The 17,906-nt window shown below is 38.6% G+C and overlaps 1 protein-coding gene across 1 annotated transcript in view; it reads right to left on the bottom strand.

Annotated features, from left to right (window-relative positions):
* LOC122093125 (myb family transcription factor PHL7-like) overlaps positions 1–15,952 on the bottom strand; it is a 41,107-nt gene extending 25,155 nt beyond the window's left edge. Inside the window, exons 1-6 of the mRNA XM_042663374.1 lie at positions 15,805–15,952; positions 14,109–14,379; positions 11,747–11,823; positions 11,600–11,642; positions 11,326–11,377; positions 10,891–10,960 (exon numbers count right to left, since the gene is read on the bottom strand). Coding sequence (XP_042519308.1) covers positions 10,891–10,960; positions 11,326–11,377; positions 11,600–11,642; positions 11,747–11,823; positions 14,109–14,361 — 495 coding nt within the window. The 5' untranslated portion in view covers positions 14,362–14,379; positions 15,805–15,952. The remainder of the gene's footprint in view (positions 1–10,890; positions 10,961–11,325; positions 11,378–11,599; positions 11,643–11,746; positions 11,824–14,108; positions 14,380–15,804) is intronic.
* Positions 15,953–17,906: the final 1,954 nt, after the last annotated feature.

Genomic DNA, 17,906 nt, shown 5'->3' with positions numbered 1-17,906 from the left:
AGAGACTATTTTTTTCTTTGGGAGTTTTCCTTTTGGGGGGAGGGGAGGGGGCTGGGGGAAAGAAGCCAATCAACCCACGACCACTGTCCCCAAGAAGTTTACAAGCACCTAACCCTTCTGCAGTATTGAACGATATAAACTAATCAAAAAAAAAAAATTTTTTTTGTTCGATATTATTGCATTTACACAATATGTCAATTTCTCACAGTAGCATTTTTGCAATAACATTGCCATGCACTTTGAAGTTTACGCTCAATATCTAATTATATCAATTTTCAGCAGATTTTTTTGGGGCATCTCCTGTCTATGTGCTTAACAATGCATTTACAATCATCTCAATAAGCAACCAAGGTATGGCGAATACATAGAAGAGTTTTATGTTAATGGCATTTACAATCATTCAAAATCATTCCTCTGGCACAGTGGGTATATCCACCATGTGGTAGTTGGCAATCAATTTTTGTTCATGTCATTTTCTACTTATTTGTTGAGCTCTCAGCCCAATTTAATTTCACAGCAAGGTTAAAGAATTGGTTGAAGAATCAATTTTTTGACAAGGTTCCGTTGAAAATACAAGCTATATAGAGTCCGAAAGTCTGATACATTATGGTCAATATGGGTCATAAGATTTGACATCTAGCCAATCCAGAGGATATCTGATCTATCCAATAATAAGAAGGGCAAAACCACCCTCCATGTGGCAGAAACAGCCAGATTTTTAATGAGGGAAAATTTCTCACTCCCTTATACCATATATATATACACTCAAATTGCCCCCCTCAAAATTTCTTTTCTGATTCCCCCAAAGAAGTAAACTTTCATCCCTCTTCCTCCCCTGCTAATTATAAATCTCTAGATTGCCCCTGTTCCCCTTCCCTTTGACAGCCCCCTCCGATTACAGCCCACTACCACACCTCTCTGGCATCTCCCCACCCACCAACCCAGGCAGCACCCCCTCTGCTTAACTCCCAACGATTGCAGCTGCCATGGAAAGCGAGAAAAAGCACATTGATTACAGCACAGTAATCCCAATCCCCATTCTCTCTTGTGCCCGTGCTGTCTTCCAAAGTGGCTTTTTCCTCAAATCCCTTTTACCTTCTCTACAAGACTTCTGCCCATTTCTTCCCTGCCTGTAGTTGATGAGATCAATAAACAGAGCTCTATGGTGAAGGCAAAAGCCCTGAGGTCGCTGCATCAGGTGGCCAGAAAAACTAGAATTTTGAAGTGGGTCTCACAAGCTAGGAAGCTTTCTTTTAGCCACTTCTCCATTATTGAAAGCAATTTCAATTGAGAGTTGGGAACCATTATTCTCTTTGAATTTTTCCTTCCAACTCAAGTGGGTTGGAGGGAAAATCTGATTACGGATGCACTAGAAGTGTATGCCCTCTAAGTGATGCTCTAAAATTCAAAGAAAAATCTTAAACAAAGGAAACCTGCTACCTTTACCCATTATATGTGGCGTCTATTACTTCTAATGAACAACTCTGCATTCAGACAAGGGACCAAACATCAGGGGACCAACAAAAGTTTTAATGGAATCCAGACACCTTTTTAATTTCCTTGTGCCCTTCTACTTCACATTTAGATATGGTTTATTGCCACTTGCTGCATTTTGTATTGTATGTCTAAGAAGGTAGGAAAACCATAGTTTTGTCGGCAATGGGAAGGGAGATTGAGAGAGAATGATATAATGAGGAGTTCAAATCATATTATGTTGCTCTTTGATTCATAGAGTCTATGACATCTCTTCCATTTCCTTCTCTAGTTCTCTATTTTTTTCCTGTTCGTTTTCCCGTCGCTAGATTATAACAAATCGGTATTTTAATGAAGGCTGCATGAAAGATTGCACACTTGGGTTCAACAAAATTTGTGTGAAGATTTGAATGATTTTGCAAATAATGTATCTTCTTGATCATGAGCAGTTTGATGATTTGAAAGCCATGCAAGTGTGCATGAGAGAGAGAGAGAGAGAGAGAGAGAGAGAGAGCTGCAATCACTGTCCTTTTGCTCGCTTTACATGGCAGGTCTAATGGTTGACAAGGTCATTTGCAGTTGCGCAGAAGCGGTGGGGGTTGCAAAGGGGAACCCCAAGGGGGTAGCCGAGTTGGCAAGGGACCTTCACCTCAGGAAGCGTGTAGTTCTGAGTTCAACTCCTCTTACCTCCTTGGGGCCACTCACACGGGGGTGTTTAGTGCTCTTCACTGCTTTCAGTGAAAATTGAATGGTTCTCATTCAGCCTCAGTATGACCCGGTCCATGCGGTTGTGGGGTCAGTATGGACCCACGGGACTAGTCAGGCCGAAGGCCTGAATACCCATTGTTAGCATAAGAAAAAAAAAGGGGGTTGCAGAGGTCACAACAGAGGGGAACCAGGTGTGAGAGGTGGTGGGGGGGTTGGAGGATGGGGGAGATGCCGGAGAGAGGTGGTGCGAGGGGAGGGGGATAGCGGTAATTTAGGAATTTAAAAGTAATAAGGGAGAAAGAGAGATCTAAGTTACTTTTTTAAGGTAATCAGGGAAAAAAAATCTAGGGAGTCTGAGAAAATATAGGGTAAGTACCAAGGGAGTGAGAGAATTTCCCTTTTAAAAAAAATAATAGTAATAATAAGGCAGTGAAATTATCTCTTTGAATGATAGTATAGGAAATATCAATCGGTTTTGACATTAGATTTGGTTGGAGCGTTAACTTAAGGCAGTGAACCCCCATTACTGAGAAGTTGCATGATGAGGAAAACATTTCGTGTCACCAAGTTTCATTACTTCTTCCTCACTGAACAAGATCAAGATTAGGATTGATTGTAAAGCTCCTTTGTCCTCATCAGATCCATCAAAGGTGTAGACATCAATTTCAAAGTTCCTATGGGCTCTGATGAGACTTATATATCTTATGGGGTTGGGGCTAGGAGATGAATTATGAATATTAAAGAGAAGTATTTGGATTTTTGTCCTTTTGGGGGGTGGGGGGGGGTTGTGTGGAGTGAATAAATAATTCATTACCAAAAAATGGAAAAACAGGGACTCTCCAAAGAAAAGCGGAAACGATATAATACAGAAAAAAGAAAACCAATGAAGCCTTTAAAGAGGCTCAAGCAACCCATAATAGTTTCAATCGACAAGAGGTTTGCCTTGGAAAAAATCATAAGGTCATCAACAAAGGCCAAATGAGAGATTCTGATAGATTTACATTTGGCAAAGGGAAGATGAGACGCTGGTCCATTTTTGGATTGGAGACTTCTACAACGAATTTGAGGGCTCAAGAGAAGATGTAGGGGGAAAAAGGGAAGCCTTGGCGAATAACAATTGAGGGGGCTAAGTAGCTAGCAGGACTAACCATTGATAATAATGGAGAAGTGTACTAAGGAAATGCAGTGATGGATCCAATTTATGAAGGGGCAAACACATCTCAAACAAGATGTTAGAAATGAAGTCCCACCTTAAGGAGTCAAAGACTTTATGAATGTCAATCTTCAAAAGGATAGTAGGGGCAAGGATTAAAGTATCGGTATCGGTCATCGTATCGGTCAACCAAAATTAAGATATGTATCGGAAGGTATCGTATCGCATTGGAGATACGCTAAGATACGCATATAAATGAATAGGAAACACTTTTTTATACATTTTTGAATAAAAAATTTGTTAAAAAAAGCTATTGATAACATGTATATTTGCATAAACATAAATTGAGGGTATCGCACTAAGAATTCAAGGTTTGTAGTTGTCCTATAAATGTAAAATCCTTGTTCCCAACCTTGATTTCCACTTTAGTAAGAGAAATATGGCTGGCAGCAACACTGGAACAAAAACCCCTCAAAAAATCGTGTTTTTTTTTTTAAAATGACCCAACTTGGCCATTATATGATTGTAGCGCACTGTATCGGTATGTATCATACCGTATTGGTATGTATCGACCGATACGTCCCGATACACACCGATACGTACCGAAACGTACAATTCACTCGATTTTATTTTTTCCATAGAGTATCGGTACGTATCGTAGAGTATCGTATCGGTGGTGTACTAGTGTGTATCGATACGAAAGGATTTTAAAAATTCCATATATCGTGTCGGTAAGGGCCGATATGGATACGTATCGATAAGTGCCGATACAGAACGATACGTACCGATACTTAAAACCCTATGATGCAGATACGGCTTCCTTACTTGGTTGGACTAGCATGACCGGATTTGGAAGCCAAGAGCCAAGAAGTACCGGTCCAGCCCAGGGTTTTGGTCCAACAAGGGTTGAAAATAAAATTAGTAGTTTACTTAGTATTTTATTTCATGCTTTTATTTTCCAGACTTGAACGTAGGAGTAGGATTTATTTCCTTGCTTTGGCTTCCTTTTTATAGTTGTTTCCTAGTTTAGGCTAGTTTCCATTTCAGTTAAGTTTCTAATTCCATGTTCCTATTTTCCTATATATTGGCTGTAATCGATTGAAGATTTGAAGAGTGATTTGATTATTGAATGAAGATGTTCAGTTTGTGCACTTGTGAAGTGTGTGATTCCCCTCCTTCCCCTTCCTACTCTGATTTTTCCTTTCTTCCCTAAAGGTTCTCCATCAACTTGGTATCAGAGCCGAAGGATCTCCATCCCCTTTCTTCCTTCCATCTCTCTTTTCTCCATTCCCATTCTCTGTTCTGTTCCTACAGAGACTGAGAACCAAAAAAAAAATCGATTCTGTCCTACAGAATCGACCCCTTTGTTTTCACCGCCCCTCCCCCTCTTCCTTCTAACTTCTGTGGTCTAGTCCCTTTTCTAGGGTCCGATAGCAGCAAAAAAAAAAAAGAAGTTGACAAAGAAGAAGGAAAGTCGAGAAGAGAGAGAGATAGAAGCCAGAAGAAGAACAGAAGAAAGAATACATAAGAAGAACAGAAGAAAAGGAGCAGAGAAGAAAAGAAGAAGTAGAAGAGAAGAGAAGAGAGAAGCTGAAAATAAAAAAAGAGAGAAGACGAGAAGAAGACGGAACAGAATCAGAAGATGAAGCAAGGAGAGAGGTAGAACCGTACCTGGTTTCTGGTTCGAAACCCTTCCTTGATCGACGACCTTCTGTTGCATCTCATCTCCAAGTCGATTTCCCTAGAACTCCATCACAGTTCACGCCTCCTCCAAAAGTTCCGTTGCTGCTTCGATCGTCTATCGCCATAGAAACCTGCTGATAACCATCGTTGCTGGTTTCATCTCCAAGGAGAGAGCTCCATTGGAGGTTTACGGTGAAACCCTCAACCCACAATTTCCATTTTATTCCTTTTTTTTCCTTATTATCTGTCTATTTCCTAGAATACCCCTCCCTTTCTCCATTATTCCCCTTTTTGTCCCATATTTTTTATTTCCAATTAAACCCCTGCCCCACACGTGACGTGACACACCCTTTTGTGGTTTAATTTGAACTTCCAAAAAAAAAAAAATTACCATTTTACCAAAAAAAAAGTTATTTACTATTCTGCCCCTGCCCTTTAAGCCTCTAGTTATTTACTATTCTACCATATATTCTTGAGTGTTATTTTGTTAATCATCACCATGGTAGCCAATAATGAAGTTGTTCAACAGCTGAATTCTTATAAAGGAGAAACTGATACAAAATTTAATGCTCTCACTAACATGGTCACGTCCCTAAAAACAATGGTGGAATCAATGCAAGTTTCTATGGGATCCATGCAAGTTTCTATTGATCGTTTGGTGGCAGCGGATAAAGGAAAGAGTCACATTCACTCTGGGGATTCTTCCAACACCACTCCACAGGATCCGTCAGTAACACCACCACCACCACCACCACCTCCACCACCATATGGCACTGGTAGACATGATGATGGAGCAGAAAGAACAGCAAAATTGGATGTCCTTGATTTTTATGGAGACAATAATCCAGAATTGCACCTTGACTGGATTCACAGTTTAGATACATTCTTCAGATAGTACGAGTTGACTGAGGCTCGAAAGATCCTATTTGCAGAAGCCAAACTGAAAGGCACGGCCCGAGTCTGGTGGATCAAGCAACAACAACAGAACCGAACCCGAGGCATTGGTTTGGTCACTACTTGGGCTGAAATGTATGAAATCATGAATCGGCGATTTTTGCCTTCTGATTACAAGCAACGCATGCATCTCAGATTTGCACAGTTGAAACAAGAGAATTTGACCATTGAAGAGTATGTTGCTAGATTTTATTATTTGGCCACTCGTTCTGACTTTGAATGGGATGAAGAAGTATTAGTGGCCCAATTTCGCAATGGTTTGCACCCTCAACTTAGTGCTGCCCTTGCATCTAGTCGACTACCTACCATGGAAGACGCCGTACAGGTAGCATATCAGGTTGAGGAAAGTCTGAAACGCCCATACAACTGGAGAAATTTTGTAGATATTTTTTCTCGAGGTACTAGTTCCGTTTTGCAATAGTCTCCTACCCAAGAGAGGTCATCTAGCAAACCATAGGCTAGTGCTACATCTATGGCCTCTTCACGACCTAGTCGGCCGTATTCTCCACCTCGACATGTTTCTGAAATGTCATCTTCACGGCCTACTCGCCCATACTCACCCCCTCGGCGTGGTTCAAATAAACCTTCTGATTCTTCAAAATTTATAGTTCGGTGCTACTCATGCCATGGATTTGGACATATCAGTGCTCAATGTCCCAGCCGTTTGGTTGCTTTTATTGATAAGGATTCTCCTATACCATATATTCCCGAAGAGCAACTTGGTTCTAACACAGTTGATTTAAGAGAAGAGCGTGCAACAAGTGAAGTCAATGACACTCTCAGTGACAAAGACCAACATCCTTTTTATGTCATTCGTCATGTGTTGACCACTCAGAAGGCCACTGACAATGAAGAATGGCACCGCAGTAGTATTTTTCAGACTCGTGTGAAGTGCAATGACCAGTTGCTAACCTTGGTCATTGATGAAGGCAGTTGCACTAATGTTGTCTCTGAAGATGTTGTTCATAAGCTGGGATTGAATACAGAACCACATCCTAATCCTTACAAGGTTGCTTGGGTGAACAACACTAATCTCAAAATCACAGATAAGTGATTGGTCACATATTCTATTGGTGGATTTAAGGATACTGTCCAATGTGATGTCCTCCCTCTGAAGGTGTGCCATATCCTTCTTGGTCGACCTTGGTTGTTTGATAAGAAAGTACAGTATTGTGGCTATGCCAATACCTATGCCTTCAAGCATGCCAACAAGACTATGAAGTTTCATCTTGCCAAAGATCTCCCTGAAATTAAGCTCAAGAAGATGGTGGGATCGTTCCTCATTCAGCGTATTCCTTCAGATGGTCTCCTCGGTCCTTTCCCTAACTCCACGGAGTCAAGTTCTTTTCAGAGGAGGAGAGTTGATGCAGATACGGCTGCCCTTACTTGGTTAGACCAGCATGACCGGCTTTGGGAGCCAAGAGCCAAGAACCGGTCTAGCCCAGGGTTTTGGTCCAACAAGGGTTGGAAATAAAATTAGTTGTTTACTTAGTATTTTATTTCATGCTTTTATTTTCCAGACTTGAACGTAGGAGTAGGATTTATTTCCTTGCTTTGGCTTCCTTTTTATAGTTGTTTCCTAGTTTAGGCTAGTTTCCATTTCAGTTAAGTTTCTAATTTCATGTTCCTATTTTCCTATATATTGGCTATAATCGATTGAAGATTTGAAGAGTGATTTGATTATTGAATGAAGATGTTGAGTTTGTGCACCAGTGAAGTGTGTGATTCCCCTCCTTTCCCTTCCTACTCTGATTTTCCCTTTCTTCCCTAAAGGTTCTCCATCACCCTAAGTAGGGGGTGGTTCTGTCTATCTTTTTTTCGGTTGAATGTGGTTCTGTATCAAATTATCTAAAAATTTAATTACATAGAAGGAACACAACGGAGATACTTCTTCCAAGGATGGAAGTAGATTGATTATCACTCACAAGAGAATCAACCACCAAATTGAGCCTGTTGGCAAGGACTTTAGCAATTAATTTGTAGATCAAATAGCAAAAAGGCCTGAAATCACTGATAAAGGAAGAACCTTGTTTCTTTGGAAAAAAAAAATGTTGAGCCAATCTCTTCTTCAGTGGGGATGGCCTGCAAGAGACTGAGGCGAAAATTCGGGATGAGCTGTTGAGAAGATCATCCAAAATAGCTTCAAAGGAAGCATGGGTAGAAGGTCTAAAAATCTTTGTGAAGAACTCCACAACCTCAGACTTAATTTCTGCCACCATGGACAGGGGTGACCCATTACCGTACATCAGCATAGAGATGGAATTGGCATTGGACTTAGCTTTCATATACCTGTGGAAAATTCCAAATCAGAGTCACAAGCTTCAGCCATTTGGCCCTGGATTTCTGTCTAATGAAGCTTTCTTTTAGAGACTAAGGAGTTAAGGCTCATTACAATATTTCTCTTCTTCAGCCAAAGAAACATTGTGGATATTAGATTGAAGCCTCAACTAGATGTCACAGAGCTTAGCTCCATAGACAGTAACCATGGAGAAGATATTCCCAAAACAAGAGCAGTTCCAAAGTTTGAGACCATTTTTCACATTCTGGAGCTTGCTGGCGAAGGCAATGAGGGGAGAGGAATGGGCATGGATGGGGTTCGCCCAGGCTTTGCTGACAATGCTCAGGTAGTCAGAGTGGGAGGTCTACATATCAAAGAATCTGAAAGGCTTGGGGCCATATGAGGCATAGGGTTGAATATGGACAGCGATGGCGTTGTGATCAGAGATCCCAAGAGGGCCAAAGATAGCATATGAGGAGGGAGGTAAGCCAAGCTTCATTAACCAAGGCTTGATCCAACTTACAAGCAATTTTGAAAGAACCCTTCTTCTATTATGCCAAGTGAACTTCATCCCAGACCATTTCAAGTTGTTCATTCCAATGTCTTCCAAACACTCATTAAAAGCATCAACTGAAGAAATATCAAGGGTATGCACATATTTTCATGTGCATATAAAACCACGTTAAAATCTCTAGCTAAAGCCCAAGGGAGAGGCCCCACCAGAGAGGCGATGAGGCGGAGATCAGTCCATATAGAGGCTCTGTTAGAAGAAGAATTTGAAGCATATATGGAAGTAAATAAGGAGGAGCTACCAGCGGTATATGAGATTTTGACATGAAGGTACTGAGCGAAAGAAGCTAGAACCAGAACTTTAATTTTTGAAGGGTCCCAGATGCACCAAATGCTGCCATTGGGATGGTGTTGGTAATTCAAAGCAAAGGAACAAGAGGGGGCAATTGAGGAAATAATGAGCAGCATTTGATTCTTGAACTCTGGTTTCAAGGAGGAAGCAAAAGGAAGCATGGAGGCCTTTTGATTTGAGTACAAACGTCAGAGTGCTTGGTTGAGGAATTGAGTCCTCAAGAATTCCAGATGCGGCCTTGGTTCATCTGGAAGGATTTGGAATAGGCTGCGACATCCCCTCATGGCTAAAGGAGGCCTGATTGTGTTCTGAAAATCTGCTGGAATAGCATCGTTGGTAATCTTGGATAGGGGGAGGGATGAAGGAGGTGGAGGGAATGAGAGGCAGGACACCAGGCTGGTTGAAGGAATAATGGAGGGGGCAAAGGTGTTGGGACGTTGGGTAGAAAGAGACTACACATGCAAGGAGTCACAGTGGTGGAGGGCTTCACCACTCACAGAAATGGGGTTATCGGGCGAAGGAAACAGGGCATTGTACTTCTTTGCTCTTCATTCTATGACTCAATAAACTTCTGTCGCTTGCTTGTTGCTTATCTATAAATATTTGTTTTTTCCCCTTTATATCAAAAAATTAATAGTCATAATACAACCATACGTGCAACGTTTATAAGGCAAATAAAATACCACCATCTATCCTACTATATAAAGGGAAGCAAGGTTCCTACTCCCCTGCTTGGTTTATGAAGCCGGCTTTATGGAGCTAAATGTGCACCTCCATAGAGCTAGTCGTGTGGCTCTCTCCATATGGCCATTATTGCATGAGCACACCTCTAACTGCTTTATGAAGCCAAGTGTTTGGAAATAAATAACCGACCAAAAATGACTAGGCTAGACAAGGCTGTTACTATTGATGGATGGAAATTGGAAAAATGTAATTCTAAGTGAGACATCACATATACACACCAGTTAGCATTTCGCAAATCTAGCTAAACTCAACTCAACTAAGCTTAATGCCAACTAGATGGGATTGGAAAAGCTAATCCTGTTTCGCCATTCAACTGTATTCAAAGAATCCATGCTGTCTTTTCTCACTTCTACCAAGTCATCTTCATCATACCCCTTGCTCTTTGAGCCCTCTTGCATGAATCATACCACTCCTTACAGGGTGCATTCAAATATCTTTGTTGCCATGACCATAACACCTCAAACAACTCTCCCTCTCAGTTTATCATGTATGGGAGCTACTCATAAATTACTTCTAATATATACATTCCTTGTTTTATCTTTTCCTAATTCCACCACTCATTCATCTCAACATCCTTCTTTTAGTTATAGTTTTCCAAAACCAGCTTCTCTCACTTATTTCCCATGGTCGAATTTTGGGTAGCATTTTGTGTTCTAACTTCTAAGTCCATAATCATGTAGTAAATGCATTTTTTAACTCGGCAACATAAATTCCCCATGCCACTTTTTCCATCCCCCCACCCCCAAATTGGCCCATGTCAAAGACCACTATGACAGTTGAAGATTCAGCAATGCATTCTATTTTTATTAGTGCAACTTTGACACTTCCTTTATCTAAAGCTCATTCGTCTGTGCTTGCGCTCCAAGATTTGGGATAAATCTTTCACATTGGAATCAGAGATCTTACTAGCAGTACAAGACACAAGGGAAAAGAATATAGAAAATAATGAAAACAGACACAGGAAAGTAACCGAAGAAGAAAACAATAATTTATACATCCTAAGCACACCAGACAATTGTACTGAGAATGACTTGCCTCAGGTGTCTCGTGCAGCTTCTTTTGCTCCTCTGTCGTCCACTTAAGTGCTAATGTTTTTTGTACCTTACTGCAAATAAATATTCCACATTTCCTCCGATCAAAATAGATTCAATATAGGACATATTGCAACGGAAACATATTTCAAGAAGATTATAACTATCAAAGGAATTCATCTTGATCATTCCCGTTTCTGAACAGCCTCTAAAAGTATATGAGAAACTAAATAATTAAGATTATCTAATGTGGTTGTAGATGAGTAATTCCTACATCAAGATATTCACATAATCACATCCATCATTTTCATGGGTGTGAGTCGTGTGACATCTCTCTCTGCCTTGTTTCAGCATTTTAAAAGCCCATAAGCAGTGTGGAGTTTAATTTACCATCAAATATGTGAAATTCATAGAGCATGAAAAGAAAGTTTTCACTCACGAGGAACCATCTGAGCTGGAAGTCACATTGCCTTCTAGTTTCTTGATTTTACCTACATTTACAAAGAATAATAATTTCACTGATTCTTCAATAAGGCCTCCAACATACATTGTCAGACACTGCCCTTTTTTGGAGGAATATCTTCAGACACTACTCAAATGAAGGAAATAGTTCCTATTTATGTACTACCATCTCTTTAAGAAACAAAAATATGGAGATAACTATTTGGTTTATCAGCAAGAAAGTCCCTTCGATGCAAGTTAGATACACATACCATCAGCTGAAGACTCTGGCCCATGTGCTGCAAGTCGATATTTCTGGACACACCAGAATAATAGAGTTTAACTAACCCTCCTGGGTGGATTTCCTGTGGGAAGAAGCATGAAGAAAGTACAACTGAAGGATGAACTTGGTGTAATACCTGTAAGTGGCTTTTGACATGGAATGTTGTCAAACCGAGTACCCCCATGGCTCTAAGGACACCTTTAGGAGTAGCCCCTATAAGAATGCGAAGAAACATAACCATGGTTATTAACATGTCATCAAATAATGAAGGTGCACCAGGAAGCTTAGTTGAAATTCTCAGACTTCCACATAGGTTTCAAGAAGTTTCATCTGCTTAGAAAACTGGTCATAATTTTTTACTGGATTTGGTGAGTTTTTTTTTTTTTTTTCACAGTTTAATCCACTCAACAAAATCAATAATGTGTTTAGAATATGTAATGAAGGCTTGATAAAAAAATTGGCCCTATATATATATATATATATATAATAGGTTTTAATTATTTGAATTTTAGTATAATGGGCTAAAAATATAAAGCCCAAAAGCCGAGTTCTAAAGGGATGCATGAAATTCATATTTAATTAGTAGTGGGGTCGATTAGGTAGTGTAGTAGGCATGGTTTAGTCATTAAAGAGTCCCCTTTCAGTTAGTTGTGTGGGACCCAAGTTATCTAGAAGATTTGGCTTTCCTTAGTTTAGTCACTAAATAATCCTCTTTTGGTTAGTTGTGTGGGGCACAAGTCATTTAGAAGTTATCTAGAAGATTTAGGCTTCAACTATTCTAATTAGTTAAGTATTTAGAGTTCATGTTAGTAAAGGCAGTCTAACTACCTAAGAGTTTTAGATTTAGGAGATTTTCTTGATTTCTTTTGCTTTTCTTATAATTATGTAACAACCTCACTATGGATTATAGTTATAATTATGTTTTTCTTGATTTCTTTTGTTTTCTTATAATTATGTAACAACCTCACTATGGACTATGTATGCCAAGTGAAGGTTTCTCTCTTTCCCCCATAATCATGGTTCTATGTTTTGCTGAAATTTCATGAAACTTCAAGAAATATTTCGGTTTCGCAAAGGCTCAAAACAAAACCACATATGTGATATTTAAAGATGTACACATTTCGACCGAAATTTCGAGGTTTTGGTCATATTTCGATCTAAATTTTCATTTCGCCGAAATTTTGGACATAACATTACTTTGGCTATACTATGAATACATAGTTTCGAAAAATGAAGCTTGGAAAAGTTACTTTGGAAAATTTTTAGCTCATTTCAATAGGTTTCTCCAGTGAAGCTTAGAAAACCCATTTTTTGTGCTTCCTTGACCGAATCATTGTTGTATAGGGTTGGAACAAGAACTTGGGTAGTAGAGGAACGTAGTGGAGGTGGCGGAGATGGGGCCGGGGTGGTGGTGGTGGTGGTGGCAGAGGCGGTGGAGAGTGGAGAGTGGAAAGCCAAGAGCCGAGAGTCGAGTTGAGTATAAGTTGGGCCTTTTTAGTTGCCCAAGTTTGTTTCTGTTTTCTAAGAACCACGTTCAATCTGTTTCTCAAATGACCAAGAAATGTGTTTCTTTTTTTTTTTTTTTTTTTTACCTTGTTCATTCCTTAAGAAAAACAAAAGAATACCAGATGTACATACATGTTCTGTTCTAAATGCATTCCAAAAAAGCACAAAACCACCAGAAGTTTCTATTTCTTTGTTTTTGTTCTTTTATTTAAGCAATGTACTGTTGCAGTGAGGATCAAATAGACTGAATGAGTTATAGTCTTATGCTGTTAGTGTTCTGTGGCGATTCAAAACTTCTTGTGGTGATGCAGAGACAACCTTGTTTGGTTAATCAACAGGTTGGCATTGGTGATGATTCCAAAGCCATATCCTTTTTTATTTCTTCTTTCATATGTAGTAAATAGAGAGAGAGAGAGAGAGAAAGAGAGAGAGAGAGTGAGTGTGTGTGTGTGTGTGACAATGTTGCGGTCTGCTTGAGCTTGATGGCTGGAAGGTCCTTCGCAGGAAGAAGATGGGCCAAACCAACCAGTGCTCAACCAAACATCAAAATTATACAGTTTTAAAATGAATTCAACATGCCCTGAATGATGTCAATGATGGTTGAAATCAAAGCACTAAAGACCAATTATTCATTTCTTTCCTCGCACAAGATTGAACTAGCATCCCTCTAAGTAATTGATTCATCAAATATTAGTATAATTCTACAATACAAAAAAAAAAAAAAAAAAAAAGGAAAGTTAAAAAAATAAAACAAAAGAAGAAAATAAGAAAGAGTTCCACTCCATCACACTTGAGGAATGACTAAAGACACCAGCATCCCTTGCCCCAAAAAATATAAAAATTTTAAGCATATTAAATGTTTTGTGGCATCCAATAGGTAAATGGTGTTTCTGTGTGAACTTATCGCTTCACTGCATTTAAGAAAGCATAACATATCTAATTATATATTCTGTGGCTTCCAAGAAGGGAAAATAAAGGTTAAGTAAACTCACTATCTGGCCCACCAAGTTTCTCCACAGCATCCACAAAACGTTCATGGAGCTCCTGTGTCCAACGCAACCGTTGCCTAGAGCTCAGAATAGTTTTGGTGCTCCCTCTGCTATTATAACTACTGTCCGAATCCCACCGAGGAAGTAATGGGCGAACTGAGCTTGAACTTGGAACAACTGAGCTTGAACTCGGAACAACTGAGCTTGAATTTGGAGCAATTGAGCTTGAACTTGGGACAGTCTTGGGTTGATTCATCTTTCATTTATCTACAAGCTAGAGAAGTAATTTACCAAATTAAAAAAATGGAGAATGTAGTGTGAAAATCCTACAGCAATCACATAAATTCGGAACAAAGTAAAATGAAAATTTCAAAACATAGGTCAGGAGGCATGGGGGAGATAATCACAAGCCATTAAGAGAGCTAGCAAGAAAAAATGAATCTTCTAGAGCTGGATATGGATTAGGGAGACAATCATGTTCCATGCCCCAAACCTCAAGATCTTAATTACAGAGAAACTAAAGGACTTCAAGACTCTGAGTCTCGGAAGAAAACAAACCCTTCTCTTCCGAACCTTCAAATAATGACCTCTTCTCCAAAGAATTGGACAACTTGGGATCTTAATTCTCAAACTTGAGAACAGTGTATATAAATGCTTCAACAGTGCCCTTGTGAAACATTCCATGTTGTAACAGTTGAAAACTAGAGAGAGTACCCAAGTAGCAGTGTAGACTACCAAAAAGTCATTTTTACAACAATACATCAAATCTGGGGCATAAGAGATGGTTCCCTTAAATAAGACACTAGACCAAAAGTATCACCAATTGCAATGATGGTCATTAGACCTTCATAAAGATGTAGAAACCAAAATAATGAGGGATACAAGTTAAGAAATCTAAGAGCCCGGAAAGAGACGATACTCATGCCCAAAAAAAAGGAAATTAAATATCTTGAACCTTGACACCAACTTGAAAAACCAAGTAGAAAACTAAGAAAGTAAATGATGCAATTCATACAAATATATTTGTCAAATACATTTCTGAGAAAATATAGTAAGAAGATTAGAGAAGGAATTTCCTTGTTCAGCTAAGTTTCTTCAACTAACTCCAATCATTAAAAGGAAGGGAGGGGGGACTTTAATACAGCATCGTCTTAAGTCTGGTTATTTCATAGACACTATGCACTAGAAGGTCAGTTTGCGGGTCTACTTCCTCTATTCGTTCATCACAGTACTCCGTTTCCCCTTTTACCTCTGATGAAAAAACCTAGCCATCACTCTCACCCCACTTTCAGGAAAGCGGTGAAAGAACTTACAGAATAAAGTTTCCAAAGGAATATGGATCATCCTAGAACATCGTTGAGCACAATCTACAGCTGCTCTCTCTAGAGATTTTGATAAATCCCCAAAATTCATGTCACAAATAGTACATAAAAGATGATAAATTAATCCATTTGGGGTTCCGGTGAGGAAAAAAAATTCCCAGACTACATTACCAGACATGATTTCAAAAGTTTTCAACCAAAACCCAATAATCACTTATTAAGATGCAAATATGACTCAGAAAATACAATCTCAAGTCTCAACAGTTCATATGTAAAATGCAGAGAATCTAAAGATCGACCAATTCAAGAAAAATAAATAATAAGCAGATTCGGAACAATAAAAAGCATAATTACGTAGAAGAAGAAAGAACACCCACATGGAAAAACGCAGAATTCCACGGTTTCTCTAAGAACTGCACGAAGAAGAAGAACTTTATTTCAGGGGGCTTTGGTGAGAAGCTAGCCAAGACTCGATGCGAAGGTACAAAGAGGCCGTGCAGGAAGAAAGATGCGAATTTTATTAGAGGGCGTGAGAATAAAGCTGGGTCTACAGAATGGCCAAAGCACCACCACCGTTTTTACCGTTAGATTGGGATAATAATCTCGAGATTCGTAAAGTGTTTCATCCCCGATTGGGTGCCAGTGGAATTTTTTTTTTTTTTTTTTCAAGGAAAAGGTCATCTAGACCGCCAGGGTAGGCTAGCACCTTTCTATCTCTTTCTCATTCTAAGGGAAATGACCTTGCTGTCCTCTTATGCATGACGCTGTTTTGTCACACATCATTTATACACTCCCGGTTCTGCTTTCTCAGATAACGTTCTCGGCTTTAGTAAAAGGATTTCTTAATTTTTTTGTTCTTTCTTCTTTGCCTTCTCTAATTTCTTTATCGGATTAGAGTCAAATACAATGAGATTTCTTATGGGCCATGGAGATCCAGCTTGATCCGGCCTAAACTCATTATAATGGAAAAATTGTCTTAGGCTCCTGTTTAGTTGTAATGGAAATTTAAAGGGAATGAAAGTGAAATTTTTATACTTTAAAAAAAAATGTTTATAATCATTACTCCATATGATTGTACAAACTACTTAATTTTTTTAACCATATTTAATAATAACAATATATTTTACATGTAATCTTTATTTTACATATTATAACAAAGGATTTTAGATGCAAAATAAAGTGAAATTATATAACTAAATATTGAATGATTTGAAGTTAATGTTAAATTCACATGGGTAATGATTACATATATTTTTTTTTTTTAGTATGAAAATTTCACTTCTCTTCCCTTTAATTTTCCTTACAACCAAACATAGCCTTAGATCTACTCGATTTGTTAAACCTACCTGTTTTGTGATTTTTTTTTTTTATCAAGCAGATATAGGAGAGTTGAGCAGGATTTTTAGAATTTTATTAACAAATTATATGCAATAAAAAAAATCCATCCATCCATGCCACATCAATAGTAATTTGGTAAATCCGCACTTAAGTTTTATCATTCATTCCCCCATGTTTGTTAATGCAACTTCTTTCGGAAAAGTTAAAAATTAAAATTAAATCTACATATTTGAACTAAACATATAACGAAAAGTTGTCAATACATAAGATACACGATTGACTTTTAATATGAAAATTGACACATGACCAATCTAAACCAAACCCTTCCTATTCAATAGTTGAATTTGCGATTAAATCATCACACATGAATTGGTCAATGCATGGAATATTCCATGGATAGATTGAACAAAAGAAACTTCATTTTTATTTTTTTTTTGGGTCATAAAAGAAGAAGAGAGTTTCTTTCCTTGGACCTTGTGTTTGTCTCTCTCCTCTCTGGAAGATGACCCCCTACCCCCAATAGATTGAACCAAAAGATTTAGGTCTTGTGCACATGTAGGAACCACGCCCCAAGACAAAGAAAACTTTCTGATGCTTGAACCAAATCCCTTGCACAATGTGAAACATTTTTCAACATGCATCAACCCAATGCTTCATGGTCTTTTATGTCATTATGTAATATGTAGTCCCAGCTGACTTGCTATTTAAAAGGTAAGGCTCCGTTTGGTATCGTTTATGTTCCAGAAACTCCGTTTCGTGTCAGAAACGGAAATTTCAGTTTCTATGTCAAAACGCCGTTTTTAAACGATTTAGGGTTGTTTGGTGAATCTGTTTCTAAAACAGTTTCAAAACCAATAAACGACATTTCTGCCGTTTGGTAATGCTTGTTTCAGAAACGGTTTTTTTTTTCTTTTCTTTTAAGTCAATAATTACAAAAATAACATTAAAATACTATAAGCATATAAATTTTTTTGGGACAATAAAATATTACACACCAACTAAAAAAAACATGGTTTCCAAAGGATGAATAAAATACAGTATTAACAATGCCTTGTGCAAGTTAACTATTACATAATTCCCCAAATTTTTACTTTTTTTCCAAGTCTAAAGACTTGAATGCATGGAGGATGTCTTTCATCTT

Source organism: Macadamia integrifolia, chromosome 11 (genome assembly GCF_013358625.1).
Source record: "Macadamia integrifolia cultivar HAES 741 chromosome 11, SCU_Mint_v3, whole genome shotgun sequence".
NCBI classification, from domain to species: Eukaryota; Viridiplantae; Streptophyta; class Magnoliopsida; order Proteales; family Proteaceae; genus Macadamia; species Macadamia integrifolia.
The sequence above is the reverse complement of the archived record's forward strand: the minus strand, read 5'-3'. Positions and strand labels throughout refer to the sequence as shown.